This window comes from Fusarium phalaenopsidis, assembly GCF_050370095.1.
Source record: "Fusarium phalaenopsidis strain FUZ10S chromosome Unknown contig_32332, whole genome shotgun sequence".
Lineage (NCBI taxonomy): Eukaryota > Fungi > Ascomycota > Sordariomycetes > Hypocreales > Nectriaceae > Fusarium > Fusarium phalaenopsidis.
The window spans coordinates 2834323-2861376 of record NW_028145391.1 but is presented as its reverse complement, the minus strand read 5'-3'; the positions used below and the strand labels follow the sequence as shown (position 1 = coordinate 2861376).

At 53.7% G+C, this 27054-nt stretch overlaps 8 protein-coding genes across 8 annotated transcripts; 2 read left to right on the top strand and 6 right to left on the bottom strand.

The window, feature by feature from the left end:
* Positions 1–1028: 1028 nt before the first annotated feature.
* LRP88_13871 (uncharacterized protein) lies at positions 1029–1601 on the bottom strand (the record flags this gene model as incomplete). The annotated part of the gene is made up of 1 exon (XM_083250227.1): positions 1029–1601. One exon carries the CDS (start codon positions 1599–1601, stop codon positions 1029–1031), a length of 573 nt encoding a protein of 190 aa, XP_083094561.1.
* Positions 1602–6490: 4889 nt separating this feature from the next.
* On the top strand, positions 6491–9455 carry LRP88_13870 (component of IIS longevity pathway SMK-1-domain-containing protein; the record flags this gene model as incomplete). The annotated part of the gene is made up of 4 exons (XM_083250226.1): positions 6491–6718; positions 6802–6917; positions 7105–8531; positions 8581–9455. The coding sequence occupies 4 exons, from the start codon at positions 6491–6493 to the stop codon at positions 9453–9455; spliced, it is 2646 nt and encodes an 881-aa protein (XP_083094560.1).
* Positions 9456–10214: 759 nt separating this feature from the next.
* Positions 10215–12582, bottom strand: LRP88_13869 (P-loop containing nucleoside triphosphate hydrolase protein; the record flags this gene model as incomplete). Its single annotated transcript, XM_083250225.1, has 3 exons — positions 10215–10952; positions 11002–12050; positions 12102–12582. 3 exons carry the CDS (start codon positions 12580–12582, stop codon positions 10215–10217), a joined length of 2268 nt encoding a protein of 755 aa, XP_083094559.1.
* Positions 12583–13327: 745 nt separating this feature from the next.
* Positions 13328–14457, top strand: LRP88_13868 (uncharacterized protein; the record flags this gene model as incomplete). Its single annotated transcript, XM_083250224.1, has 2 exons — positions 13328–13724; positions 13781–14457. 2 exons carry the CDS (start codon positions 13328–13330, stop codon positions 14455–14457), a joined length of 1074 nt encoding a protein of 357 aa, XP_083094558.1.
* Positions 14458–15105: 648 nt separating this feature from the next.
* On the bottom strand, positions 15106–16073 carry LRP88_13867 (Rab family GTPase SEC4; the record flags this gene model as incomplete). Its single annotated transcript, XM_083250223.1, has 3 exons — positions 15106–15419; positions 15556–15823; positions 16044–16073. The coding sequence occupies 3 exons, from the start codon at positions 16071–16073 to the stop codon at positions 15106–15108; spliced, it is 612 nt and encodes a 203-aa protein (XP_083094557.1).
* A 1724-nt stretch (positions 16074–17797) lies between these two features.
* On the bottom strand, positions 17798–19358 carry LRP88_13866 (glycosyl hydrolase family 61-domain-containing protein; the record flags this gene model as incomplete). The annotated part of the gene is made up of 2 exons (XM_083250222.1): positions 17798–19101; positions 19181–19358. 2 exons carry the CDS (start codon positions 19356–19358, stop codon positions 17798–17800), a joined length of 1482 nt encoding a protein of 493 aa, XP_083094556.1.
* A 2730-nt stretch (positions 19359–22088) lies between these two features.
* Positions 22089–22671, bottom strand: LRP88_13865 (chaperonin 10-like protein; the record flags this gene model as incomplete). Its single annotated transcript, XM_083250221.1, has 3 exons — positions 22089–22113; positions 22174–22460; positions 22669–22671. The coding sequence occupies 3 exons, from the start codon at positions 22669–22671 to the stop codon at positions 22089–22091; spliced, it is 315 nt and encodes a 104-aa protein (XP_083094555.1).
* A 674-nt stretch (positions 22672–23345) lies between these two features.
* LRP88_13864 (serine/threonine protein kinase NPR1) lies at positions 23346–26002 on the bottom strand (the record flags this gene model as incomplete). Its single annotated transcript, XM_083250220.1, has 4 exons — positions 23346–23962; positions 24020–25340; positions 25535–25824; positions 25951–26002. The coding sequence occupies 4 exons, from the start codon at positions 26000–26002 to the stop codon at positions 23346–23348; spliced, it is 2280 nt and encodes a 759-aa protein (XP_083094554.1).
* Between the last annotated feature and the right edge of the window lie 1052 nt (positions 26003–27054).

Sequence of the window (27054 nt, the reverse complement as noted above, 5' to 3'; positions counted from 1 at the left end):
GTTGGAGAGAAGGAGTAAGCAACTCTGCGGAAGCAGGATGCGGAGGGGGAAATGAATGTTGTAAATTCAGGGTAGGCGCATTAGAAGTACAGACACGAGAAGTGAAAAGTTAAAGGGAAAGGTAAGGAGAGAAACGCGCCAGCTGGGCAAATGATGCAAAGTGTAAAGAAATGAAGCCCGCGATACGATACGAGGTTGCGCGTACCCCAAGTTGCTTCTGTTGTTCCTAAGGCCACGAAAGCTGGATCTCGAGATGGAAGGTCCCTGTCGATTACGTAGATGGCCAGGGACGGGGGCCAGTCAGAAAGTGGATAGAGACATTCATTTTGGGGGGTCGTTATTTTAGGGGTCCTGACCTGCAGGTTAGGGAGGCGCATTGAATTCTAATCTTTAATCCACCATGAGTTCTTCATGCATCCAGTATCAACTCTTTAATTCAACATCAACACCACAATTTTCATCATTGTTATATTGTTTCTTTCGTTTTGAGCAATTGCCAACATCGGACATCATCAACCCTCAGAGTTGGACTACTAACACCCTCCCAATTGAAGCGTGTACTACAAATTGGTCACCGTGATCTGAATGTATCCATTGAAGATAATTATCGTTGATTTCATTCCGCGCCAGGCAGAGCCATTCAAGACGCTTGCTTGGTAATACAACTGATGAAGAACACAGAATCGTCTAGTTCTAGAAAAGTCTAATTATACATGACAGACAAGAAGAAGAATGAGGCCATTCTATGTTGGCTCTAGTCCCAAGTCGTTTAAGATTCCCACGGTCTGTCTCGTGTGGCGTCTATTTTAGCGACGCTTCGAATTCCAGCCGAGATGCTTCAGAAGCGACTTTGTTTCGGTTGGTCCGGCTTTTGAGTCCTGCTCAATGCCGGCGGTTGCGAGAGCGCGGTCCGGTCGCTGACCGAAGCCGCGCGCCGTGTGCCTTTGCAGGCTGGCGTGCTCTTGTTTGTTTTCTTCATGAGGCTGCTGAACCCACCAGGGGCATGAAGCCTCCTATGGAGTATGCAATCAGATCATGAGCGCCGTCTGGAAGTGCTCAGGGAGCGAGTCCTTGCCGGGAGACACCGAGTAGGCCATGCCGTATGTCGGACCCCGGACAACCTCCTTGCCCTTGAGAGACAGAGGATGAGGGTAAGCCGCCTCGCTGGGCTGGTAGAAGTTGCGTGTAGGGGGGGCAGGGAAGCCGAAGCTCTGCACAGGCGACCGGCTCATAGGGCTGACATCGCCGTCGTAGAAGTCGACCTCGCTGGCCTGGTAGGTGGCAGAAGAAGAGCCGCTGCTGCTGCTGCTGGCAAAGGGAGAAGAGGTTGTGGAGCCGGGAAAGTTCATCTGGATGTGGTGGCTCTCGGCGACGGTCTCTGCCACGGCCTTTGCGGTGCGCTTGCGGTTCTCAGCGCGAACCTTGGAGCGGTCGTTGCGGCGCGAGCCCATGGGACCGCTGCTCACTGAGTCGCAGGCGGCGTGCGTGGGGATGTGACGGTAGGCCTGTGTGGGCTTTGTGGTCTTGGGATGCTCGACCTCCTTGGCCTTGACGGCCTCCTTGTGGTCGCGGGCGCGCTTGATGTGGTTGAGGATAGACATGGTGGTTGTTGGTGGTGAAGGGATGAGATGTTGGTTTGGAAGTTGTAGCTGTGGCTGCAGTTGTTGCAATGGTTGTCTCAGTTGCAGAGGCTGTGGTTGGTTTTGTTGTTGGTTATTGTTGTCTTGTGTTGTCTTGTGTTGTGGTCTGGAGAAGAGAGTCGTCATCTCGAGGGGGAAGACGGATAGATATAAAGCATTCACAACACAGAGGGATACAACCTCGGGCCCTGGCAGCGCTAGAGAAAACCGGATGCGTTGGAAGCTGGCGTCAAAGTTGAGAAAGCCTCTCTCAGCGTCGAGCGAGCAAGCCGAGCAAGCCCAGAAAGTTGGTGGCCCGCAACGGCGTGGAGTGGCCGATCCTGACCCAGGTTCCAGACTCCGCGATGGCCAAGAGCCCTACCACCAGAGGCGGTTAAAGTCGTGCGCCACAGAAGACTCGTTTCGTCTCTGATGCCGTCAGCGATGAGCAAAATAGGAAACTAGGGGTTCGTGATGAAACGACCGCCAGAGGGTAGAAGCTGCAAGAGAAGCAAATGGGGACGCATTCTACGTTGAGCGTTGAGCCACAATGTCGCATGTCTGACGCAGGGAGGGACATGAATCAAGAACAATACGGATCCGCAGCGGGAGAATCAAAGAAGCTGAAGGATCCGTTGCTAGACTGCATCTTGGTTCGAAACAGGCGACTCGGTTAGAGAAAGAAACATCGTCAATCCCGGCCGTCCGTGCTGGGTTCATGGCATCTTCCGCGATGAAGACTCTACCCACGTGCGTAGCAGCAATGGCCTGGATCTCTCGCAGTATCCACTGTATTCCCAGCTACAGGGCCTACGACCTGTCGGACAGTGGACGGGTCCCAGGACCCAGGTCTCGCCCAGGTTCGCCTCCCGTAGGGGCTCCATCTCGCGTCCCGGGAATCTGGTAGTTATTGTCGCTTGTGGTGGTGGTGGCTGGGGCCGCGACCGATCCACGCTCGCCGTCCCCTGGCAGCAGTCCAGCGCCACAAAAGCCAAAAGAATAAAAGTCACGAGCTGTGAATAAGGGCAGTGGACTCTTGGCCGACCTCTTTTAGCGATTGCCTCTGCTATTGTCGCCTACGCCGTCGTATTGTCCCCCATTGCGGGTCTTGTTCAAAGTCAGCTCAGCTCGCCTGTCTCTGTGGAGAAGATGACCTTGACTTGCAGTCTGCTAGCTGACTTACTCATTCATATTCAGCCGTTGTGACTACTCGCATGGCCAAGACACGGATTGACTTGCGCCGTACGTGGTTGTGGAGGTAGAATTCTCTGCCGTCGTTTCACCATGTCTTCCATGACATGGAGCATCCCCCATGTGAGACCACTTACACGTCAGACAAGAGGCTTGACTCCCATCAAGACGCCTCATCTACGTCAATTGACGCGGGAATACGACACATCCTTTCCTCAACGGTTTCTCTTAATCCAGGGCTGACCTCACGATGAAGCTCACAGGGTCAACCATCCAGGGGCCTCGACGCTCACAGGGCTCGATGCAGTGGCACTAATCTCTTCCGGACGCCCGCACCGATCGACATCGGCCCTGTCATAGGGCAGTTCCCAACTGTTGCGGTCCCTGTGCCTTGGATGGCAAACGCCTTTTACTGTTTCAATACCGTCAGGATGGTTCGTGCGCTGCAGACTTGACTTGGAACCCTGTCGCTGTCCGCGGACTGCTTGGGAAGGTGGGAGGTTGTCGATTCAGGAACTTCCCGTGCTGTGACAGGTTTGACAGTCCAGGCCCCCCTGGTCGATCTACGCCAAGCGTGTCACCCATGTCAAGCCACACGACGACATCAAGGGCGGACCTGAAAGGTTTTCATGATTATGACTTGAGAAATAAAGACAGAAAAAAGTCAAAAAGGGGTGACTTTCATGGACTCTTTAGAGACTTCATGACCGGAAGCATCGGGATGCTGGGCATTGTCTCGTTACGGCCCTGAATCGAAAAGGACACGAGATTCCCCCACCTCCTGTCACTCCGCCGCCCAAGCTCAATCAGGCATCCCATCGGCGCTAGAATTTTTAGAAAACCCCCGTCTTCCCGGAAGAGTTAGCGAAGCTGCGAGGCCCTGTCCTTTCAAGATCCCCAAAAACCGGGTCTTGGCCTAGAACTTGGGTCTCCAAACTCTCATGGACTGCTCCTATTCCGTATTCAGCAGCAACAGCCGCAGCGGCGGTGAAGAGCTGGAGCCGCCTGTGGCCCGGGGCCTTTGTAATTGTCCGAGAGCCCGTCAAGGCTACCAGGCAGGTCAAGAAAACAGGGACGCTATTGCAGCAAAGCTGTCCACTCATCAACAACATGGCTTTCCTAAGAAGGGAATATACATAAATTGTATACATAATTGTTAGGGGAAAAAAATGCACTTATGTTTTCAAATATCTTAGAAAATCGTTTGCCCATTATCTTATAAATTCTTCACATTTTTATTCTAACTCTTTGACGAGGGCAAGTCGATACCCCAGTGTACTGGTGTCTTGTTTTGTCCTCCACCGAGGTGGCTACCAACGTCAACAGAGCCGGCTGTTGTGCCACGCAAGGCTCAGCAATCCCCCAGCTGACCTATTCAGCTCTTGATTCGTCGCGATGTCCGTCGGACAGGCCGAGTCATGACCTTTATGCCTCTTAACACTCATTCGTGTAGCCTTGGCTTCCTCCCGGGACGTTGGCGAGCACGCTTGTCGCGGGATGGCTCAGTCGTGGTTATCGATCGCGCCTTGGCTGTTATCCATTGTGCCTGAATCTCACCGCCCTCTTGAAATGATGGAGATGGCTAAGCCGGTTGACCGTGGCGTATCTGTGTCTAGGCTCTTCTATTCATATTGTGGAGTAGTTGCTATTAAGGCCACGGGATCATAGCTTAGAAACGGGATGAGGACAGGGCGAAGACGGAGGCCGCCAACGTTCGGGGACATGTTTACTGCCGAGACTGCTAACCCTCTATCTTGACAATATGTCTCATCAACCATTTGTCTCAGTGGTGCTCACCGATCACGTGTGTCGAAGCCGTTAGCAACTACCAGAGTGGTTGTTCGACAGCGCCATGCCGCGGCTAACTCACGATAACTCATAGGTGGTGATCACATGTGTAGGTGACTAGTACCAGCCAGCATTCATCGAGCTTGCAGCGAGAAACAGTGCTTGCTTGTGACTGTTCACTTCACAGGTGAAGCATCCATACCGAGGCAATGAATCTTCATCATCCCACGTTAGTCACTTGGGTTCCACAGGTGCTCGGAACTCTGTCATCTAACAGAGCTCCTGACACAAAGCTCCGTCGAGCTCAGTCATTGGATTAGCAGCAAGGCGATAGAAAGTACAGAGCTGATTGTCAAGAATGTGGGCTAAATTTAGCACGTGCAAGGTAAACCTTCTCCAGGTCATCAACGAGATTGACTCACAAAATCGCCGACACGTTCCTGCAGGGTAGCGTCATAACCAACTTAATTGCTGAAGCTAACGACCATAAGTCACAGGGGTCAAGAAACGACAGATCATAGCAAAGAACATCTAATTCTTATCAAATATTGCAAGCTAATTTACACAAAATAGACTAAAATAACCAAAGAACTATCATAAAGAAAGACAATACCTTTTCTCCTATTTTATTCTTCTTATCATCTACTATTACGTACCCTTAGAGGAGTCCTGACCACGTGCCATCACATGGGTCGTGAGAGACCCTTAATTGAGGACTGACTTGCATATTCAACGACGCGTTGTTCGAGTTGACGCGAATACCCTGCTGCTGGAAAATGCAGGAATCGCGTGACGTCCATGGAGATCATCAAGCAAAGTGCAAGTGGCGATTCGTCCATGACAATAAACAGACCAGCGGACAGCTGCATGCCGGCCAAACTTGCTGCAATGTCCTTTGCTTTTGTCACAAGAGCCAATCGTTCGTGTTCAACAGAGCCTGTAAACCACAATCATGGTTTCGGCCTCGCCCGCGGATTCTCCTTCGGCTAACTCAGCATCTTATCTGCCGCCGCATGATGGCGTAGACTGCATCACCAAAATAACAGGGCCAGGGGTCACAACAGGCATTGGAGAAACTGGAGAAGAATGGAGCAGAAACACGAGCATTGGACGGGATGGGGCCATTCTTTTCTTTTTGGAGCAGATCGAGTGGCTATCAATCAAGGGGTCAAGCCTCACTCTGGTTGGGGTGTGGCAAACCACCAGCCACAATCACGTAACCGGCCTCCACTCGTCAGAGGCTCATTACAGGCTGCCATTGGATGAAAATCAGGCACCAGCCTCACACCATGTGGCTTCGGTGGCTGCAAAGAGCTTTTCGCGCCCCCATGGAAATGGAAGGGAAGACGAAGGGGAAGGTCCCCCCTCCCCTCCAAAAGGAAAAGGCCCCAAGGCCCAAACCCAACACCATCTGGCAGCCTGGTCACGCGCATTGCCCACCTCATCCGCAATCCTCGACAGCCTCAAAAGTCCTCACTTTTATCGGAGCCCGATCGCCAAACCCAACCCGCATCTCCGCTTCGGCCTCCGCCCTGCCGCTCCCGGCAATCTGATACCTGCTGTCGCCGTCGTCGTCGCCTGTTCGTCGCGCTTTCATTTAGTCGCCGGCGTCGCTCTCTCCTTCCCGCCGTTCGTCTCCGTGGCGTGTCGCCAGTCCAGTCATCCAACCTCTCCACTCCCGATCCACCGGCCCTCGCAGCCCGCCTCGCTCTCAAAACATCCCTCTTGCATGGCGCATTGACGGCTGCTCCTCGCTCTACGTTGAAAAGAATTGATTACCGCGCCGCAGCGCAACGACGCAATCCTCATTCAGGGCATTCCGCTTCCTGACAAAGCCGACTGTCGCGCCGTGTCTGCGCGCACCGTGAGAAAACGTGGCGGCGCTTACGATCCTGAGCCACAACGAGCCCTCGGAGCTGTCCCTGCAACAGCATCTCGAACTTGCCCCGGATCTGGCTGCGTACACGAACCTCACTGCCGAGGGGGAGCCCGATTCTTTGATGATGGCACAGCCCGTGCCTCATCAGCCCACCGATAAGAAGCGCGTCAAGGTCTACGAGCTCCGTAACAATGACTGGTTCGACCGAGGCACAGGCTTCTGCAGCGCGAGCTTCGAGACTGTATGTCGCTGTTTTTTCATCCGCCCTGGCCTTTTTTTCTCTCCTTGCGCATGAGATGCGTGGCTAACTGAGGCGATCTCTAGCTCGAAGATGGTCGCAAGGATCCGCGCGTCATCGTTGAATCCGAAGACCAACCCGACCGCCTCCTACTAGAGACCAAGATCCAGAAAGAAGATGGCTTTCAGAAGCAGCAAGGCACGTCTCGATGCTCGATTTGTGCTGGAGACGTCATATGTCTGACTTGATTCGCAGATACCCTCATTGTATGGCAGGAGCCGAGCAATGGCGTGGATATGGCTCTAAGCTTTCAAGAAGCCGAAGGATGCTCCATGATTTGGTTTGTCCCGTGTCTCATTTATTAGGGCCGACCACTGACTCTTCCTCAGGCGATTCGTGAGCAGCGTCCAGCAAACCTTTCACAACCTTGCTGGCGCCGGTATGCAGACCTACTCCTCATCCGAGGAGGATTACTTTGCTGATGCCAAATGTCTAGACGATGGCCTCTCCGACGATCTCGCTATCGATGTCCCGCCCACGATCAACCTACCCACCGCCGAACTCGGAAATCTCGGCGAGATTGAGTCAACCATGCGGATGATGAGCACGACAGCTAACGGTCGTGATGCGCTCGCAAAGGCCATCATGGCCGAGGATTACATTGGCAAACTCATCCCCATGGTTGAGATGGCTGAAGATCTTGAGAGCCTCCAGGACCTGCACCGGCTCTGCAATATCATGAAGACAGTCATCCTCCTCAACGACACTTCGATTATCGAGCATGCTGTATCAGACGAATGCGTGTTGGGTGTCGTCGGCGCCCTCGAGTATGATCCAGACTTCCCCAGTCACAAAGCTAATCATCGTCACTGGCTCGGAAATCAGGGTCGCTACAAGGAAGTGGTGCGGATCGAGGATGAGCAGACCCGTCGGAAGATCCATCAGACATATCGGCTACAGTACCTCAAGGATGTCGTCCTTGCGCGCATACTCGACGACCCTACCTTTTCGGTCCTCAATTCCCTCATCTTTTTCAACCAGGTCGACATTGTCCAACATCTGCAAGCGAATGCAGCGTTCCTCAACGAACTGTTTGGTATCTTTAGCACTGCAAACAACGATCAGAAGAGGAAGAAGGAGGCGGTCCTGTTTATTCAGCAGTGTTGTGCTATAGCAAAGAACATCCAGCCACCGGCCCGCCAGACCTTGTACAACAACTTCATCGCCCACGGCCTTTTGCAGGTCATTCACTTTGGACTGCGACACCACGATGTTGGAGTGAGGGTCGGCGCTACGGATATTCTCATCTCCATCATCGATCACGATCCCCAGATGATCCGCCAGACGCTCTACCGACAGATGCACGAGAATCAGCCACCCCTGACGGACTCACTGATTGATCTTCTATTAGTGGAAGTTGACCTCGGTGTCAAGTCGCAAATATCAGAAGCTCTCAAAGTGCTCCTGGACCCTGGACCTGCGCAAATGCCGAACGCTGAGAGTTTTGCAAAGGCGAATGGCGACTTTGGCGGGAGACCGCGTCCTCAAGGGAGCCTGGACCCCCAGCAAGACATCTTCCTGCACCGATTCTATGAACGATCTGCGCCGAGGCTGTTCAAGCCATTGCTCGACTTGGAGAAGCGGACAGACATGAGCTTCCCCGTACAACAAGCGTCCATGTTTACGTATCTGATAGAGATTCTGTGTTTCTTTATCCGACAGCATAATCTACGCTGCAAGTTTTTTGTCATGTCGAACAACATTGCTCAGCGAGTTGCTCAACTTCTCAAATGCCCCGAGAAGTATTTGCGACTGGGTACGCTATATCTACTGTCCGTTTCTCAATCTATGCTAATCTATAATAGTTGCTATCCGATTCTTCCGCTCTTTGATTGGACTCCAGGACGAATTCTACATCAAGCAGCTGACGGAAAAGCAAGTGCTGGGACCAATTCTCGATGTGCTTATCGAAACCATGCCCAGGGACAACCTCCTGGGTTCCGCGTCGCTGGAGTTCTTCGAGTTCATTAAGAAGGAGAACGTTAAAGATCTGATCAAGCACCTTGTAGTGAACTACCGGGAGCGACTGCTAGGTTTGAGCTCCATGCCCACGTTCCGAGACATCATTCTTCGATATGATCAAACTCAGGGATATACATCAAACATGGATTACTTCCTAGAGGGTGAGGATGAGATAGGCAGGAGACCACAGCCGACGAGGTTGATGGAACAAATCAATGTTGAGCAGGAGCAAGAAGAGTACTGGGCAACATCGGACCCCGAGGAAGAGGAGGATTCACAGAACAAGGACCCAGAGAAGGCGCCTTCGACCAACGGGTCTACCGCATCGAAACCTCTCGTGGATTACGCATCTGATGAGGAGACGGACGAAAATGTTGATCCTCAAGCATCAGAGAGCCAAAGCGATGTGGCATCGGACGCCGTGGGGTCACCAATCGACTCGAGCCTCGGAGTTGTACCACCGCTGGAACGACTCTCAGAAAAGCGACGACGCGAAGAGGACGAGGACGAAGATGAACTCGGGAAGCTTCTGCACAACAAGCGACGCAACAGCAGTGGTTCTGTTGGTAGCGGCTCGGGAGCATCTCACGGCGTCCTCCGCAGACGTAAGAGCTTCAACGCTGGCCCTACCAGTGGCAATGGCCCGAAGAAGATCGCCATCAGCCTGTCCTCGGCTCTACGGACAGGCAGCGGCCCGGGATCCAGCGAGGACTCGTGAAAAATTCATTGTGCCCTTCTTTCGGCGATGGCGTACGGGTATTCGGTCTGTTTTGGTTTACCAGGGAACGGGGGGGTCGTGGGCTCGGAGGACTCGTTCCCTCACAAATTACATTTGGCAAGGATGGCTGGTTAAGGGATGGTCTACGCGGAGGAGACTGGCGTTGTGTTTGAATTCTCCTTGTGGCTCCTCGTCACTATACTCTTGGTTTCGTATGATTTGCTCTCGTCTCCTGGCGGCTTCTTGCCGAGGCGCGCTGGGAGACTGGCAACTCTTGGTCTGGTCTAATGGGGCTCTCCGTCTGGGCTGAGACTCGGCCTTCTTCTGGGTGATAGAGTCGTCGAGAAGCGGCGGCATGGCATGGCATGGCATGGCGTGGGAGGGAAACGAAATGGGATTTTTCGGGTGATGAGATTGGCAGGATCGCGAAAGGGGAGGAAGGGGGCTCTAGATGAGCGGCGGTCTGCCAATTGACGAGCGGCCGATGTGAGGAAAGGTGGCTGGCTGGCTGTGTATCATAACATATATGACTATGGATGGTCTCTCTGAAAAACGAGAGGGTGGGCCGGAGTCTGAAGGACGAGGTCTCTGGTGATGATGGAATGAAAACAAAGACCCGTAGATGAAAAACAAACTTTTGTCTATGACCCTGCCATCCACCCCTATCTAAGCATCTACTCTGCACCATCATGTCGTTATCTAACCCGGGACGATATCGTCATGTATCGTTGACAAAGGAAATATGTGAGAGTTCACACTCTAGACCTTCTTGAACTGCTTCGACCACATCTCATACCCGTCAATCATCTGCTTCGTAATGTTGCGTGGCGTCCTCTCCAGCACCGTCACCAAGTCTGACATGCTCAACTCGAGCTTGTTCGTCTCATCGTCGTCAAACCGTTCCTGCACTAGCATGTATGTTCCATCACAGATGGACTTGATCTCGGCGCCAGAGTAGCCTTCTGAGCGAGCTGAAAGGTCCGAAATGTCGACATCAGGGGCGAGGGGTAGGCCGCGGAGGTGCACATTGAAAATGGCCTCGCGAGCGGATGCATCGGGGGGTCCAACGTAGAGCACCTGATCGAAACGGCCGGGACGCATCAGAGCAGGGTCCATAGCCTCGGGACGGTTGGTGGCTGCGAGCACAAGCACGCCCGAGAGAGCCTCGAAGCCATCCATCTCAGTGAGGAGGGTGGTGAGGATGTTGACGCCGCCTGTGCTGCGAGTTCCTGAGCCACCAGTACGTGAACCACCGATGGAGTCAATCTCATCAAAGAAGATGATGGACGGAGAGGCGTTGCGGGCACGTTCAAAGAGAGTGCGAACTGCACGTTCAGTCTCGCCGACATACATGTTTAGGAGCTCAGCACCCTTGATAGCGAAAAAGTTGAAACCAGACTCGGTAGCGGCAGCTTGTGCCGAGAGGGTCTTGGAACAACCTGGAGGACCATATAGAAGGAGACCCTTTGGTGGAGGACGGAGAGAACGCTCGGGATGCTAAACAAGCGTCAGTCATGGTATTTTCAGGGGCTCGCGGAGATCTCACCTTGGTATATCTGATCATGCGGTTCAGCGCCTTCTTCAGGATATCTTGGCCACCAACATCTTGCCAGTGAATGGTTGGAGGGTTGAGATTGATATCGCGCATGGCGGTAGGTCGAGTCGCCTGTCTTGCCTGCTCCAGATCCGTCTGTTCGAGGAAATATTCCTGCTCGACCGAGGGATCGGCGCCTGATTTTCGAAGTCGACGAGCAGCACCTTGTATGGCGTTGGAAACAAGCTTGTCCAGGTCCTGGGGGCTGTAGGCGTGAGTTCGTTGGGCCAACTCCAACAGGAGATTCTGCTTCTCCTCGGGTCTAACAGGGGGGTTGAAGTAGTTCAAGATCTCGAGACGCTCAGAGGTTCTGGGAATAGGGAGAGCGACGTTTCCACTCAAACGGCGAGTCTTCTGGAGCTTGGCCGGAATGTCTGTAAGGTAATCGGTGCAGGTTGCGATCACCACGACCTGAGGCATGGCGGTGCTTGATGATGCAATGGCAGAGAGCTGGTCCAGCTCGTCGGCGATAGTATCAATGACCGTGTCTCGATTAGATCGATCCTTGTTAATCAGGGCCTCAAAGTCATCGATGAGGATCATGCTTGGTTGTTGGCTCTGGGCCAGCTTGAACGTCTCTCTGATGGCAGCAATCTTTTCCGATGGCTTGATCCAATGAACCCTGCCCCATTTTGTCGCCGCCACGCGCTCCAGGAAGAAGGTCTTGCCGGTACCTTGACCACCGTGAATAACAAATCCGCAAGACTTCTGCTCGCCCTTGAAGTAGAATGGTCTTGTAAAGGCATCGAGGAAGGTGTTGAGGACCTCGACCTGGGTTCCCATTCCAGGAACTCCTGTCACGATAAGGTCACCACCTGCCTGGCCGTTGACTTCAGCTTCTGGCTCGTTCCCGTCGGAAATGCGGATGGCTGATGAGGCATTGTTGAAACGGGCCAGGCTGTTGGTTTGAGAGTTGACGGATACGACCTTGAAAGCCCGTCGGTATTTGCTGGAAAGGATTGCTTCCAGGACCATGCCGGGATAGACTTGATCAGCACGAGCTGGATATCACATTAGTATTTGCTCTATGATCTGTAATATAGTTGACGTACCCAGAGCACAAGCGAGAGATGCCTCCCAGGAAGGAGGATATCGGGCCTCCTTTTCATGCTTCTTCATACTTTCAATATCATTCGCCGTCTTCTCAGTCTTCTCAGTAGCATCCTGAACAACAATCTCCTCTGCATCAGGAGTCGTCCCCGCGAGGGCGATGCGCACAGGGTCGCCAATCTTGAAGCCCGTCGCATCCTGGAAAGCCCTGGTCATCATCACGACGTTGGGGCTCAAGTTCTTCTCGGGCAGAATCCACAACGACGCCTCCCGCTGGAGCTCTTCCCGGGGACCATCCTCCTTTGCCTCGCGGGGGTTCTCGAGCCTCGTGACGATGCAGTGTTTTCCGCTCTCGAGGTTTCCGTTGAGTGAGAGCATCGTGTCCTTGCTCACGTAGATGCGTGCGGCGCCGATGAGGCTCGACTTCTCAAGGCTGGTGTTGGCCAACGGCCGCACCTTGGCGTCGATGCTCTTTGCGAGCATGTTGAAGAGTGAAGCCTGTCAGAAGAGAAAAAAGTAGAGAGAGAAAATAATACGGGTTGAGGTGAAGAGGCGATTCTTAATCCAGCCTCTACTGGCCTTGGTTGTAGTTGATCAGTGTAAAAGTTCAGATGCACACAAATGGATGGCAAGAATTACAAACTAGTGCGGGAGCCTGACCATGGATGTAAAAAATGGCACAGTTTTTGACTATCCTACTCTGATATTTTACTAAATCCTAGGGAACATAGAGGGCATATGAATCATATGAATATATATTTTGTATATGCTCATGATTAAATTTTGACGCCTATTTTCCTCTTTTCTGATGTTTAGTGAGGGGTTTAGACGAGACTCACATCTCACGACTATCCTGGTCGTCAGTCTATCATCTCTGGTAGTAAGTAGATCAAGCAGAACAGGGCTTCAACCAAGGCCAGTCACCCAATCCATGAAAGGCATTATATGTGGTCAAGTGTATCGGCGATAATCTCCAAACCTCAATACAATAAATTGGTGAAGAAAATAAAAATTGTCAACAACAGCCATCCTTCTCTCATCATGAGTCCTGCCATGATACGTCCCACCTCCAAGGGTCGGTCCACTAAGCCTTTTTGAGCCCCGGCGCAAAACATGTCCAATTCGCCCAAACCTCGAACCCTTCCAACATTTCGAGCTTCCACCTCCAACCTCACTCAATCCCTCTTCCCCAGGGGCATCCCATGTTTGCCTACACGCCTCCGCCCGGATGATCCGTCCCCGATGGCTCCCCAGCGCGGCCGCCCTCGGCGCCAGATCCATCTCGTCGGTCCGTAACCCCAAGGATCCCCGGTGGATGGTGCCCGGGAGGAAGGCCCCGGACAACAAAGACAGAGAACCCGAGGATGAGCTCGGGATCCCAAAGGTCGAGCTCAGTCCCAAGGACGAGTTTGCCAAGTGGAGGAAGCCCGCCGAGACCCTCGGGTCCGGGCTCAATCCTATCGAGGAGGTGAGCCGCCTCGAGGCGAAGGATCAGTTTTGGAAGCGCAACAACCAGGCTGCTCGCATGCTCGTTCTCGAAGGTCTGCCGACGTCGCTGGCCTCGAGCGACTTTTTGCGTCTAAACGCCAAGGATCTCGCCGGCTGGAGGAACCTCATCAAGGAGGGTGCGTATCCCTTCTAACCTGCACCATTCGCCAGAAGCTAACTTTGAGATTAATAGTCCAGCAGGAGCGTGACCCGTGGACGCTCGACCCCATCGGCACCTACCGCATCTCGTTCGGATCGAGCTCCGCCGCCGAGCTTTACCAGGCCACGCTCGACCGTCTCCTCCGTCTCGCCCGGATAAAGCTACACTGCACCACCGGTCTTTGGATTAGCGAGATCCCGCCCGAGCTGCGAGGCGACGGCGAGTTCGAGGCCGAGCTCGAGCAGTTCTCCCTGGCCCCGGGTTCGTACCCGGGTACCATCTCCTCCAGACTGTCCCGCGCCAAGGGCAAATGGCCATGGCAACTCCTCATGGACCTCCTCGTCCGCCGCTCCGGCTATAGACTCCCCCCGGCTGCCGTCCTGCTGCAGCTGCGGCACCCGCTCATATCGGGCCCAGGACTGGACAGGCTGATCAGAATGGACGGCGCCGAGCGCAACCATCCGTGGAACGTCAGCTCCGTCTACTCGCTCTCTCGCACCCTCGAGGACCACGCTTTGCTCGACAAGCAAGGCATGCGAGTGCCCCTAGAAGACATCAACTTTCGCCTCAAGCTTAACACTCGCTTTGTCCTTCTCTGCAGAGACTCCGAGGTTGCCTGGCGGTTTGTTCGGAGCTGGAACCAGCGGGAGCTTGAGGTGGACGACGAAGGCAGAAAAACGACAGTGACGGCATCATATATTGAGTTTTAGCGATTGAACATGATAGAACGGATACAGTATCAAAAAATGAATCGGCCATGGTACATCACTCCCCTCAATGCCATCCGACTTTGTGGCCATCTGTCCAGTAGCCTCTCGCGATGCAGCTTCTCTACTGTTTGTCTCCTCTGCAATGCCTCTCGTGAACAATGATAAAGCAGCCTCTCGATCCAAGCGCAACCACAAACAGACCAGACACGTAACGAAAGCAATGTATATTAGACCCAGATCAAAAAACCGAAACTCCAGACCGGATTTGCTCTCTAAGATGGGGTGGAAGGTCGGTCAGGGGGAGAATGGGACATGACCAAAACCTCGCGCGTAGTGTAGTGTCGCATCTCCTCTTTCATGATGACTGAGATTGCCGCCCTGCTCAACCCAGCTCACAGCCAGCCAGCCAGCCAGCCATCATCCATCTGTTCCTCCTTTCTTTCGGTTGCCTTTCCTCCTGCCACGCCCTCCAGGTTCGCTTCCCACTCTCTTGGTGAACTCACTCTCCAACTCGCATCGTATCGCAGCACAGCACAGGCACACCGACCCGCTCCACGGCGTACCAAGTTAACAAAAGTTATAAGTTTAATAAATAAGGACGGCAGACGGAGAAAAGACAGATACGGACTCCTCGGGGTATTCAGTGGCTCAGCAACACTTGCTGCCACCGGCTTCGCTCTTGTCGCCAACGTTGACGCCACTTGCCGAGGGTTGGTCGTTCTTGGAGTTGTCGATGAGTCGCTTCTTGATGTCGGCGGCTAGGCTGTAGAAGGCCTTGTCGATGTTGATGTTGCTCTTGGCTGAGACCTCGAGGAAGGGGATGCCGAGCTCGTCGGCGAGGGCCTGGCCCTGCTCGGTAGAGACGACGCGTTTCTCCTCCCAGTCGCACTTGTTTCCAATCAGGATCTTGTTGACGCCCTCGGTGGCGTGTTGCTCGACGTTCTGGAACCAGGTACGGATGTCTGCAATGTTAGTGTCAGCATGGTGCGTCGATTGGGGTGCCATGGCTTGGCCGGCGGCACCGAGGAGGCGGCAACGACGGTAGATGGCGGGATGGACCATCAGGGCTCGGCGGGATAAGATGACACGGAGACGTACTGTTGAATGAGCGCTCATCGGTGACGTCGTAGACCAGGAGGATGCCCATAGCACCGCGGTAGTAGGCGGTGGTGATGGTACGGAAGCGCTCCTGGCCGGCGGTATCCCAGATCTGCAGCTTGACGCGCTTTCCATCGAGCTCAATGGTCCTGATCTTGAAGTCGATGCCGATGGTGGTGATAAAGGACGGGGTGAAGGAGTCTTCGCTGAAGCGCAGTAGACAGCACGACTTGCCGACGCCGGAGTCGCCTATCAGGAGCAGCTTGATCTATACGGTGGAGGAAGAGAGCACATGGTCAGCGGGAGTGATTCTCAACACCATCGCGGGCACTGAGCGGCGATCGCGAAGGGTAACATTTCGGCCCTGCAAATTCACATGGCCCATCCGGGGGTTGGTTCGAGACAAAGTGCCAGGGACGCAGGGGGGTAGTTGAGCGGGCTTGCGGGCGGTGGGGGGAGGGAAGCGTGGACAGATAGAGGTATCGTACCAGGAAATCGTAGTTGCGATTATTCGACATGATGAAAGGCGAGGCCGATGGCAGCGGAAGAGCAGAGCAGCAGGCTATGCGATCGAGAAGGACGGGCGACGACGGCGGACGGAGGAGGTCGGGAGGGCGGAGAGGGAGTTGAGGGAATCGGGGGCGCTCGTCGAGTCGAGGGTTTGAAGGTTGAAGATGGATCCAGGCAGAGCGAGTTTGGCGGCGGGACAAGGTTACCTAAACTCTAGGCCTTTGGTAGGCGGCGGCTGCCTTCCAGGCTGGTGCAGCGCCGGCAGGTGACAACCTACTCACCTGGCATAGGCAGGCAGGGCACCTGCGCAGCGGGCTAGTACGTCTTTACAGGGGCCGAGGTGCCGTCACAGCGCCCTCCGCTTGGGGTCCATTGTCTCAGTGCGGAGAGGCCCAATTGCCAGGTGGCTAAAGCAGGCATGGTCAATCAACGACAGACATGGATGTCTTTCGAATATGGGAGCCTGACAAGAACAAGCTTCGACTTCAATCAGTGTCAGACAGACCGACAGGATCACATCCGATAGATGGACGGACGGACGGACGGACATGCTGTCTGTCCGTCAACTGTCAGGCATGGGTAGGGTGGTCAACGATCGGTTGATTGACCAACTTGGATCTGTGAAATATGACGAAATGTCCGTCCATCTTCGACTCGAGCATCATATTACTGTTACATCTGTCCTCTATCCTAATTAGATACCTATCCTCAAACATTTCAACCCTACTCCCTACCAGACAACCGGATCCCTCAAATCCAGCTCATCCCTCCACAGAACCGCGCTGTATCAAGCTGATGGATGCATACCACAGCACCACCCCTGAAGCACTCTGAACGTTGTGGCGTCCCTCCCTTTGCAAGACCGTTGCACAAACCCGGATCGTCCCTATAATTTCCCCAAGCAAGGGGACTTTTTTTGCCAGATTTTTTTTTCTCATCCTCTTCAACCCCTTGCTCCTCGACGTCATCGTGGTTGTCATCAGACACCCTCACCCATCACCTCTCAGCCACACTTTGTCGTCGTCCTTTTCGCCACACATTGCGTTCGTCCCTTTCATTACCTGAACAAGCTGTGACAGAGTCAATGTGCATCCTCATTCGCTGCCTGATTTTCACAAGTTTCAGCTCTTCCTATCTGTCTCATCATCCTTGATTATTCATGCTCAACTAGCCGTTGCCAACTCATATAAGGCGGAACCTCTTCTCTTCAGGTTGACGAGTATGGGTCAAGAAAACACGAGACAGTAGTCTAAAGATTAGCATATTCCCCTAAGGATAGCTAAAAAGATATAATAAAAAGAGTAGGGGAATAAACAATAGAGATCTAAAGTGTCACTTCTTTTTAGGATACGTCTTTAGTATTTTTTTTTATTTTTTTTTTACATAAATAATCATCAGAGTCGAGGTCTTTGGGAGGATGGGAGTTAGGGCCATACGTTTCACCGTTAAGGTCTCATTGATCTCTTCAGTTGCATAGGACATACACACATTGAGTAGACGATAAGTCAGGTGAGCAATAAGTCTCTGATTCATTGCTCGCATATTCTCATAAGCTTTTTGTTTTGCTTTGTTGTTGTACATGACTGATCCAGCCAATCTTCCTCAAGTCAAGATCTCGTCATCTCAAAGGAACCATTTAACCCCCAAATGTACATGATGAAGTGAATCAAATTTTCCAACCCACAGAAGTTTAAACACCCCATTCTTCTCCAAGATGCCCGCTATGGAATCTTTACTCTCCACAGATGCCAAAGGCGTTCTGGCAGCCGCAATCACAGTGTCGGCTCTTGCGGCCACAGCGGCCCTTCTTGGAGCAGCAGTTGCCAAATGAGCTGCCCTCACAGGTCTGGCCCGTCTCGCCGCCGCAGCGACCGTCCTTGGAGACCTTGAGGCCGGAGCTTCCCTCCTTCACGGGGACGCTCGAGGTCTGCTTGGGCTTGCTTGCGTAGGTGCTGGTAGGCGCAGTGATATACCCGGTAGGAGTCTCCTCATAGGCTGGGAAAGCATCCTCGTTGTACTCGACGGTCTCAGGCTCAGCCTTAGGAGCGCTGGCCTTGGGAGCGCTGGCCGTGGTCTTGGCGGGAGCCGCAGCCTTGGTTGTGGAAGGCTTCTCGACAACGCTGCTTGTAGTGTCCTTGCCGTCCTTGTTCACCTCAGTGCCGTCGTAGGGCGCGGGGATGGGGCCAGGCTTGGCAAACACCTCCTTTCCGGTGAACTTGGGGGGGCCCTCAAAGTTCTTGTTCTCGCACTGGTTGTTCATCTCTTTGCAGTAGTCGCTCCAGACCTCACAGTTGGCGCCGCCAGAAGGGGCGGCAGTCTTCCAGCAAACATCGCCCTGGCTCCAGCACTCCTTGGCAGCAGCCCAGCACTCCTCTTGGCCAGAGTACTTGGCCATGGGCTTGGCGCACCAATTGCCATTCTTGACGAGGCAGTCACTAGGGATGACACCGTACTTCTGGGTCTGCTTGGTGCCAGTCTCCTCAGAGGTGGGAACCCAGACATCGGGACCGGGGATGGGGTACTCGCCGAAAGGCTTCTCGTAGATGTTGAAGGTGAGGCCGGGGGTGTCCTTGTTGACATAACCAGGGATGCTAACTTCGTACTTCTCAGGGACCTGAAGAGGAACGCTGGGGCCGTTCTCAATGAAGATCTGGGCACAGCCCTGGTAGAACTGGGGATCACCAGCGGGAGCATTGTGCAGGGCAAGGACCTCGGGGCGGACCAGGTAGTAGCCCGAGGGCAGGCCAGTAGGCAGGTCGACCGAGAGAAGGCCGTTGTTGGCTCGGAGGCGGTCGGTACACCAGGTGCCCTCCTTAACATCGTAGCCGTCCTCCCAGATCTTGAACCATCCAGCACCGGCAGCAGAGTCGGTGAGGATGTTGTCAACCTTCTTGACGTAGACGGAGCAGGGGCCCTTGTGGCCCTCGGCGATGGCTCCGGGTCGGTGGTAGGCGGGAGCCTCACGGAAGTGGAAGGTGAGCTGGGCACCGCCGGGGGCAGGGCAGATAAACTTGGCAGGCTTGTCGCCATCTCGGCCTGTGAGTCTTTGTCAGTCACTGGATCCATGGTGTTTCCGCTGGCGCAAGTCCAATTGGGGACTGGCAGTTGAACATACCGCAAGCCATAACATCTCCAGTAATGGGATAGATGGGACCGTTGGCAGTAGCAGCATCCTCGGGCTGACGAACACAAGTTCCGTCACCCTGGTTCTTGCCATCGACGTAGAAGGTAGTGAAGAGTGTGTGGGCGTTCGCAACAGAGGCGAGGCCCAGAACGGTGGAAAGGAACTTCATTGTGAAGGGTTCAAAAGACAATGGGATTCAAGAGAGAACGAAAGAGGTAATGGGCAGAAAGTCCAGTTTCTGCAAAGCCGCTTGGGCAGAAAGTCGTAGTTGTTGTTTTTGCTGTAGGGAGCGTGTATGCCTTGAAAAGCGGCAAGAAAAGGAGTGACTGTGAAATTGGAAAGAAGATGAAGAATAGAAAGGAGAGGGAAAAGAAACAACTTCTCAACACCAGATTGAGGAAGAATTGGTGAGTGACGAGAGAAGGGGAAGACATCACAAAAGTCGGGGGACATGCTGAGTTGATATACCCTCATTTCGCGGACTCACCAACATGGCCAAGACCAGTAGGGCCCAACAAGCTCAGCTCAGTTCAGCTCAGACCATGGACAGGGCAGGGTAGGCGAGCCCACAGATCAGATTTCCACAGACCTCAAAGCAACAACCTACATCCCTGGGTCCTGGGCCTGGATATCGGTGACCGACGGCAAGCACATCGAGTTACACGCGCAGGACCGCCTCTCTGGTCAGTCCAAACGCCGCCACCACCTAAAACAGTGGCTTCGCCCCTAGACTCATCCTCCTCTCATTCCCCCAGCACTACACACGGCAAGAGCCCAAGATCCTGGACATTTGCCGGCCGGCTCCTGCAAGCCGCAATCAAACGGAACAGCCGCCGAGGCGGGCTGGGGGAACCTGGGGCTGGCCTGCAAGGGGAGGGGCCATCTACTGGTCGTCGATGTGGCGTATCATCTCAGGAGGGAGGGCGAAGAGGAGACAAGCGCTGAGTGCCAAGATGCTCAAGATGAAACAAATGTCGACGAGTTGCAAGGTACCCGTGTGTGCGTGCGCGAGCGCGTGCGTCTTGGGTGCGTGTAATTTCTAGGTACCTGCGTCAAGCAAGCGCTGAGTGGGCGTTATTCAGCTGCGGGCTGCTGGTCTTGCAGGAGGGAAGGCACGCACTCCGGAGCATTAATCAGGAGAGAGGGTGAGAAGAAGATGTCTGACTCGGGCAATATCTCCTCTGCTGCAACCTCAATGCCATGACTTAAGACATTTCTCGATGATGGTTGTTGGTTCCAACATAAAATAAACAGCGATCCAACACAACTCTCCGATACAACCAGAAACAAACGCAGACGAAACACCGACAAGGGTCATCCATGATCCACTGCGCAGAACCTCAAACCCCATCAGCATCCCGCCCGACGCTCCCGGCTAATACCTGCAGGGCCCCCCCCTTCCACCAAGCGCGTCGGCGGCGTTCAGTGGTGCGACTCTAAACATCCAGCTTGCTCAGTCCTTAACTCAACCTGAGCGGTCCTTTCAATCAATCCTATTCATCCTTTGCTCCTCTCAGGGATCACCTGCTCAGCCGCACATGACTCTGTATTCCTCTGTGCACCTTCGTATCTGCATCACTGTTGTCCTCGAAACCAACGAAGAGCTTAGACATTCATCCTAACTGCTCGACTCATACTCACCGTAATGCGGTAGCACTCACATTCGGATAAACAGTTTCAAACCCAGTACTTTATTTCCAGAGGGTTCAATCACATCCCGCTCCATACCAAGACCTGAAGACAAGGATACCGTCGATCCTCCTCCCCCAGTCTAATCTCACCAAGGGGGGCTCAAACCTCCATCCTATCATCCCCCTCAAGGGGCTAGAGCTCCGACTAACAAGATGCGGAAGTTATCCCGCTGTCATCCCATCTTGCCTGCGTAGATCGTTCCTTGAAACCTGATTTTCTTGAGCCCATGAACGGATACTACCCTCACCTGTTTGCACTAGCATTCCTACTTGTTCCAACAACCCGGCGAGCGAACCTCAATTTACCTGCGGACTACTGTTACAGCGGGGATGCAACCTAAAGACTAGATCGTAATCGTGCCTCAAGGAGGAATAAGCTTGTTCTGATGCAACGCCTAGCATAAGGGTAAAATTACCCGATGGACATGGCAGATATGGGAGAGTATGGTTTATATCCACAGGTAGTAAGATGTTTATTCTTACGTTCTGAGTCCCCACGGATAGACCATCCTCATGTTGAGAGTGTAGGCGCTGTAGGTGAATTGGTCAAGCGTAGCCTTCGGCAACTCACGGTGATCCTTGTTTAGTCACATAGACTTGGCCATCGACGGAGAATATCAGGCCTCGCCGTTGACCTATGCAACATCCGTAGAACCATCAAAAAAAGCATCCCGACCTTTCTTTCGGCCCTTGGGTCCTCACCCATCGGCGCTTCGGCAGCCCTCTCGCCGACCCGCGGTCAAGATCAACCTACAGCCAATCGATCGATCCTCTTGCCGCTGCTTCTGCGCGACACCCCGTTCCTTACCTCTGAGGCTCTGGGCGGCTATGCAAGGTGGAAGACTCCCGTGTTTCTTTTAATACGTCTCAATTGTTTTCCCTTGTTTCCATTTCCATAAAGTTTCATGCCGTGTCCCATAACGTCATCCAAGGATATCATGAGTTGAAAGGGCAAGAGTGGAGATTTAATTCTGACTCGATGCGCGACCAATATGTATGACCTCTTCTCTCATGTCCATTGCACATATATAGACACAGATATTTTGCTCCCCGCGTAATTGGTCTTCATCATGCGCCTACATTACAGTCAACTCCTCCTTCTTCCCCTTCCGTTCGGCTTCTGCAAAAGAGTTCCATCTCTTGCGTCTGCCGCTTCCCTTATGGTACAATATGGTACATGCTAACTCCAGTTGTATGCTGGGGGTATCTTATTCGTTGATCTTGGCCAGGATCCTAGAGTCATGTTAGTCTACTGCCATCCCTCCACTTCAACATCAAAGCGCGGCTACTCACTCGCTGTCGCGGAAGAGCTGGTACTCCTCCTCGCCGGCCTTGACGGGAGAGCCGCCGAATTGGGGGATGAGGACGCGGTCACCGACGGCGACGCCCATGGGTAGTCGGTTGCCCTTCTTGTCGAGGGCGCCGGGGCCGACGGCGAGGACCTTGGCCTCGTTGAGCTTCTCAACACTGGACTCGGGGAGGAAGATGCCGCTGGCGGTCTTAGCCTCGGCCTTGACGCGCTGGACGAGGACACGGTCCAGGAGGGGAGCGAGGGCTCGGATGGACTTGATGGAGGTGGCCTGCAGCATGACATGTTAGTCTTGGTTCGCCCTTCGGATACAGGACCTCCTCCAATGGCTCCTTCATGTTTCAATCCTTTGTTCCTCGACCCTTCAACCGGCTATTCAATTGCCAAGGGTAGTATGCCGAGGATTCCAGAATGAAGCACTCCAAGAGCCATCTTGTAAGAGCCCCTCCAGCACAAGCAACGCAACGCAATGCACGCACCATTGTGATTATGTGAAAAGGCGGTTAAGCGGTAGAACAGAGGAGAGTCGTAGAGTCGTAAACAAAGATGGAGTAAAGAGGGAGAAGAGTCGGACTTGGAGTTCAGCGGAGTTCAAATCGGAGTGGACCTCGTCTCTTCCAACAGCTTCCAGAAGAAGGTCAGCAATTTTTTCCCTCCAAGCTTCCCCTCGGCGCTTGATTTCCCCGGTTCCGAGGCGAGACCCCGGCAATACGTCTCCGGCAAGCAAGACTCCACCATCACCGCACGTGCCTCCATTGCCGACGACGCCGAGTTGCCGAGTAAACTTGGTGGGATTGGAGTAGGTTGGTTATCATGATGGAATGCAACACAGGAGCCAATCATTGAGACGATATTGTTATTCAACTTCTTCCTCCTCATTTACCTAACTAGTTACTGTAATTGAAACCAAGTACCGCTACCTGTATCCTGTTGCAACTAATACGCCGCACCGTTTTGCAATTGCTTATCCAACTTCTATCTGTTGTCAATCATCATGCGCTGTCGAGTAATGCCACGTCCTTCCACATGCAAAATAACACGCTTCCCTGCTGTCCTCCAATTTATGCCCACCAGTCGCTCTCAGAAACGCCAAACCCTGTCAACATGTCCTTAAAAGCATGCAATACAATGTTTTGTCTGTTCATCCGTCCAGTCATTACTTCTTCTCCGGCTGCTGGTTAGCCGGCGGTTCCAAGATGTGGGTGTGATTATCGGCCGGCACCACCTCGCCGTGGTCGAACTGCTGGCAGATGACCGTGTCGGCAACCCACGGCTCTTGGAGGATCTCATCCATTCGAGCCCGCTTTTGGGGGTCGAGCTCGAGCATCCTGCTGACGATATGTCGACTTTCTCTCGGGAGTAGCCGCAAAATGCGCCACGGGCCTCGGATCACCTCCTTCTTGTCGCCTCCAGAGGCAGGTGCCTTGGAATCACCCGTAGACGCCGACGGTTGCGCACTCGTCTCCTCCTTTCGCTCATGGTGAGACTTTCGCTTCACTTCATCCTCGGCTAAGAAGTCCCGCGCCGGGGTGGTGGTCAGGTCATTCGTTGACTTGGAGGGTACGATCAGCTTCTTCGGATCATGCCCAGGAGTTGGATCCGCCGCAAACAGCTTGAATGAATTATCCGTCATACGCGGCAGCTTCCAAGGGAATCGGCGCAGAGTCATGCAGCAGAAGATGATGGCCAATGACCAAATATCGACGGCCACGGCATCGTACTCCTTGGAGTCGTAAACCTCAGGGGCGAGGTAAGGATCAGAGCCAACGATACCTGAAAACAATTAGCGCCTGGTTTTGATATCAAAGTCCAAATAGAAATCGAACTTACCCTTCGCGGGTACGGTGTCAGTCTCAAAGGGGTACTTGAAGACATGGGCGCTGCCAAAGTCGATAATCTTCATGATGCCCTTGCTGCTGACAACCACATTGTCCAGCTTGAGGTCGCGGTGAGCAAGGCCCACGCTGTGCAGATATGTCACGCCATTGAGGATCTGCAAGAAACAGCACGTTATCTCTTCCCGAGACATCCGACCGGTCATAACGATCGCGAACAGATCGAACGGTGCGTACTCCATGACTTCGTACCACCTGCCCTTTTCCTGCAAGATATCCAACGTCTCGATGATGTTGCCATGGTGGAGAGTCGATCCAACGCAAAACTCGGCCGTGACCTTTTTGTTGTACTCCTTTTCGGTTTCGTATGTGTGCCTTGCGCGGAATTCCTTGACAGCAAACACGGTACCATCGTCCTTGCGCTTCATCAATCGTACCGAACCACCGGCGCCAGATCCCAGAAACTTGCCGAGCTTGCCGTATTTGGAAGACAACCCATGATCGTCTCCAAAAGGCAACTGCTGAGTGGACCTGGAAGCCAGGGGCGACTTTCCCAGCTTGATCGATGGCGCTGGGGAAGAGTCCCTCTTTTTGTGATGATGACCTGACTTCCGGAAGAAGCGCTTCAGATCCGCCATAGAGCCATGGCCCGGGTGGATGATACCAGTGGCGGCGCTATCGTTGTGCGAAAGGTCCTCAGTGCTGTTCTTGGCACTTCCAAAAATTGACGAAGCACGCTTCTCGTTCACGTTTGACTTGGATCCATGGGGCGAGCTGTGTTTCTTCTTCCTAGAAAAGATAAACCGGGGGTCGATTGAGTTTTTGGTCGCATGTGGCGCGGGTGCGGGCCGGCGGTTCTTTGCATAAGGGTCGTTGATATCGCCACCAGGGGTGACTGGTTTGGAGTAGAAGTTGGATGCTGAGCTTCGAGAAGGGCTGGATTCTCTGGAAACAGGCACAGACCCGGGGCCAACACCAAACATGCCCCGACGGTGGGACTTGTGCTGCTCCTCGGCTGACGAAGCTCTACGAACCTCATGATCCGAGGTGGCTCGGTGTGTAGAGGGTCTCCTGTCAGGAGCTGGCGTGGGCTTCTCGTGCGAAGACGATGGCTGAGGGGTGATAATTGGGGGTTCGTTCGCCGCCGACCCTTCCCTGGGCTTCCGTTCGGTACTAGCTTGACCGGATCCTGCGGGAGTGAGGGGAGGAGACGCCAATGCAGAAAGTCGTGGGCTGCTTTGTGTGGATTGGAAGTTGGCCGAGGTAGGGGTGGGCAGTCTTGTGGACTGACCCGATTCATCTTCATGAGATGGGACCTGCGATGACATCAGTTAGCGTCAGTAGCAGAACCTTGAGCTGGGGTAGGGAAGCTAGGCGTCTGCTGCAAGCTCAAGCACTCAACGGCGGAAGGGACGCCGGCGGAGCAATCGGTTATCAACTGAACCAACGCCGTATGCGGAGACTCGGGCAAGCGCAACTTCAGAGCAAAAGAGGGGCTGAAAGCACATACTCTAGACGGTGGAAGAGAGAAGGGCTCGAATTGACAGCTGGTCAGACGAAGTTCCTGAAGAGGTCGGCCGTGGAGTGACTTGGTGAAAGCTTTGAGTTGGTCGGCGGTGACCTCTGTGAAGGAGCTCGACGGGGCCGTCTCGTCTGGGCTTGATGACGACTGCTCGGGAGCGGCGGGTTCGGTAGGTGAGATCTCCTGGACGGCAGCAGAGAAGCGGACACCAGGAGCATCTTCGGCCGCCTTTTCCTGGGCGACCGCGGGCTCTTCAGGTTTCTGGGAGGGCTCTGGAGCTTGAGAGAGAGCCATGTCAGCGATTGTGGTGTCCAGAGGTTCTGGCGATGAGGATGGGTGCCCAGAGCAGCAGATCAAGGTGGGGCAGCTCAGATATTCGGCTGAACCGGAAGATATAGACTTACCAGAAAGGTCCTGGGAGCGAGGACGCTCACCAGGAGGAGTAGGAGATGCCATGGGATGCGAATAGATACTGGCGATGGAGGTTGATCCAAAGGCAGGGGAAGCAAACGAAGGTAGCAATTTTGGGGAGGGTTGAAAGAGGAAGCGAGACCAGAGCAAAGAGTTGCGACGGCGATGATAAAAGAGGACGGCCGGCCGAGTTGGTTGGTGGGGCTCTCGTGGCTCCTCCCACTTGCCTTTCCACTTCTCTCCTCCCACCTTTTCGGTCCTCTCTTTCCCTTTGGTGCCTTGCTGGGAACCTAGGAAGCTAGCCCGCGTTCGCACGTACCAACAGCGACTTCTGCGGGTGCTAGAAGCAGGCTAGAGGCGCGCTAGGGGTGTCTCTGGGCAGCTGACGACCGAGAATTAGTCGTACAAGATGGCGAAAATTGACGTCCAGGGGAAAAAGAAAGGAAACAAAAGGGCTAGTTACACGGGTTTATTTTGGAAGAGTTCTCTCGGGTAGCACAGTAAGTGAGAGCCCAACAAGCAGGGTCGCTGTGGCACGGTTGTCCAGTTCTCAGCTGCAAATGGCCAATTTACTCTGGCAAGTATTGGGTACCTAGGCCGTGGTGAGGGCCTCTTCCTGCGGCCTTATTCGAGCTTGGACATGGCCCTGGCGTATCACAAACCAGGGCTCCCGGTACAAATTTTTCGTCTGTAGGTATTCTATGCGTGAACGATGGAGGGTATCATGCAGTCATCTATCTCATTGAGTTTCAGAGCAGCTCCAGGGCCCTGGAAGATCTGACTGTTTCTTCATCATGCTCGTCTCGTATCGTTTACGCCTGCTGTTGGCTGTGCCGTAACACAATGGATCTCATGTAAGGGCGCACGACTACTACAAAAAGAGACCAGGACCTCCGCCCTCTTACTCAGATCTGCGAATATGTCCGGTTAGCTTTGTCGGCTTGGCCGGTTCGGGTCGTCGCGGTATGTGGTCCTCGGCTTGTTTGTCATGAGAGAAGCGCCTTGGCATCACGTTTTCAAGGGGTTCAATAGTTATGGATATCTAAGCATCTCTCCTGAAGATATATAGTATCGAAATGAGACTCTCCTGCTCACAG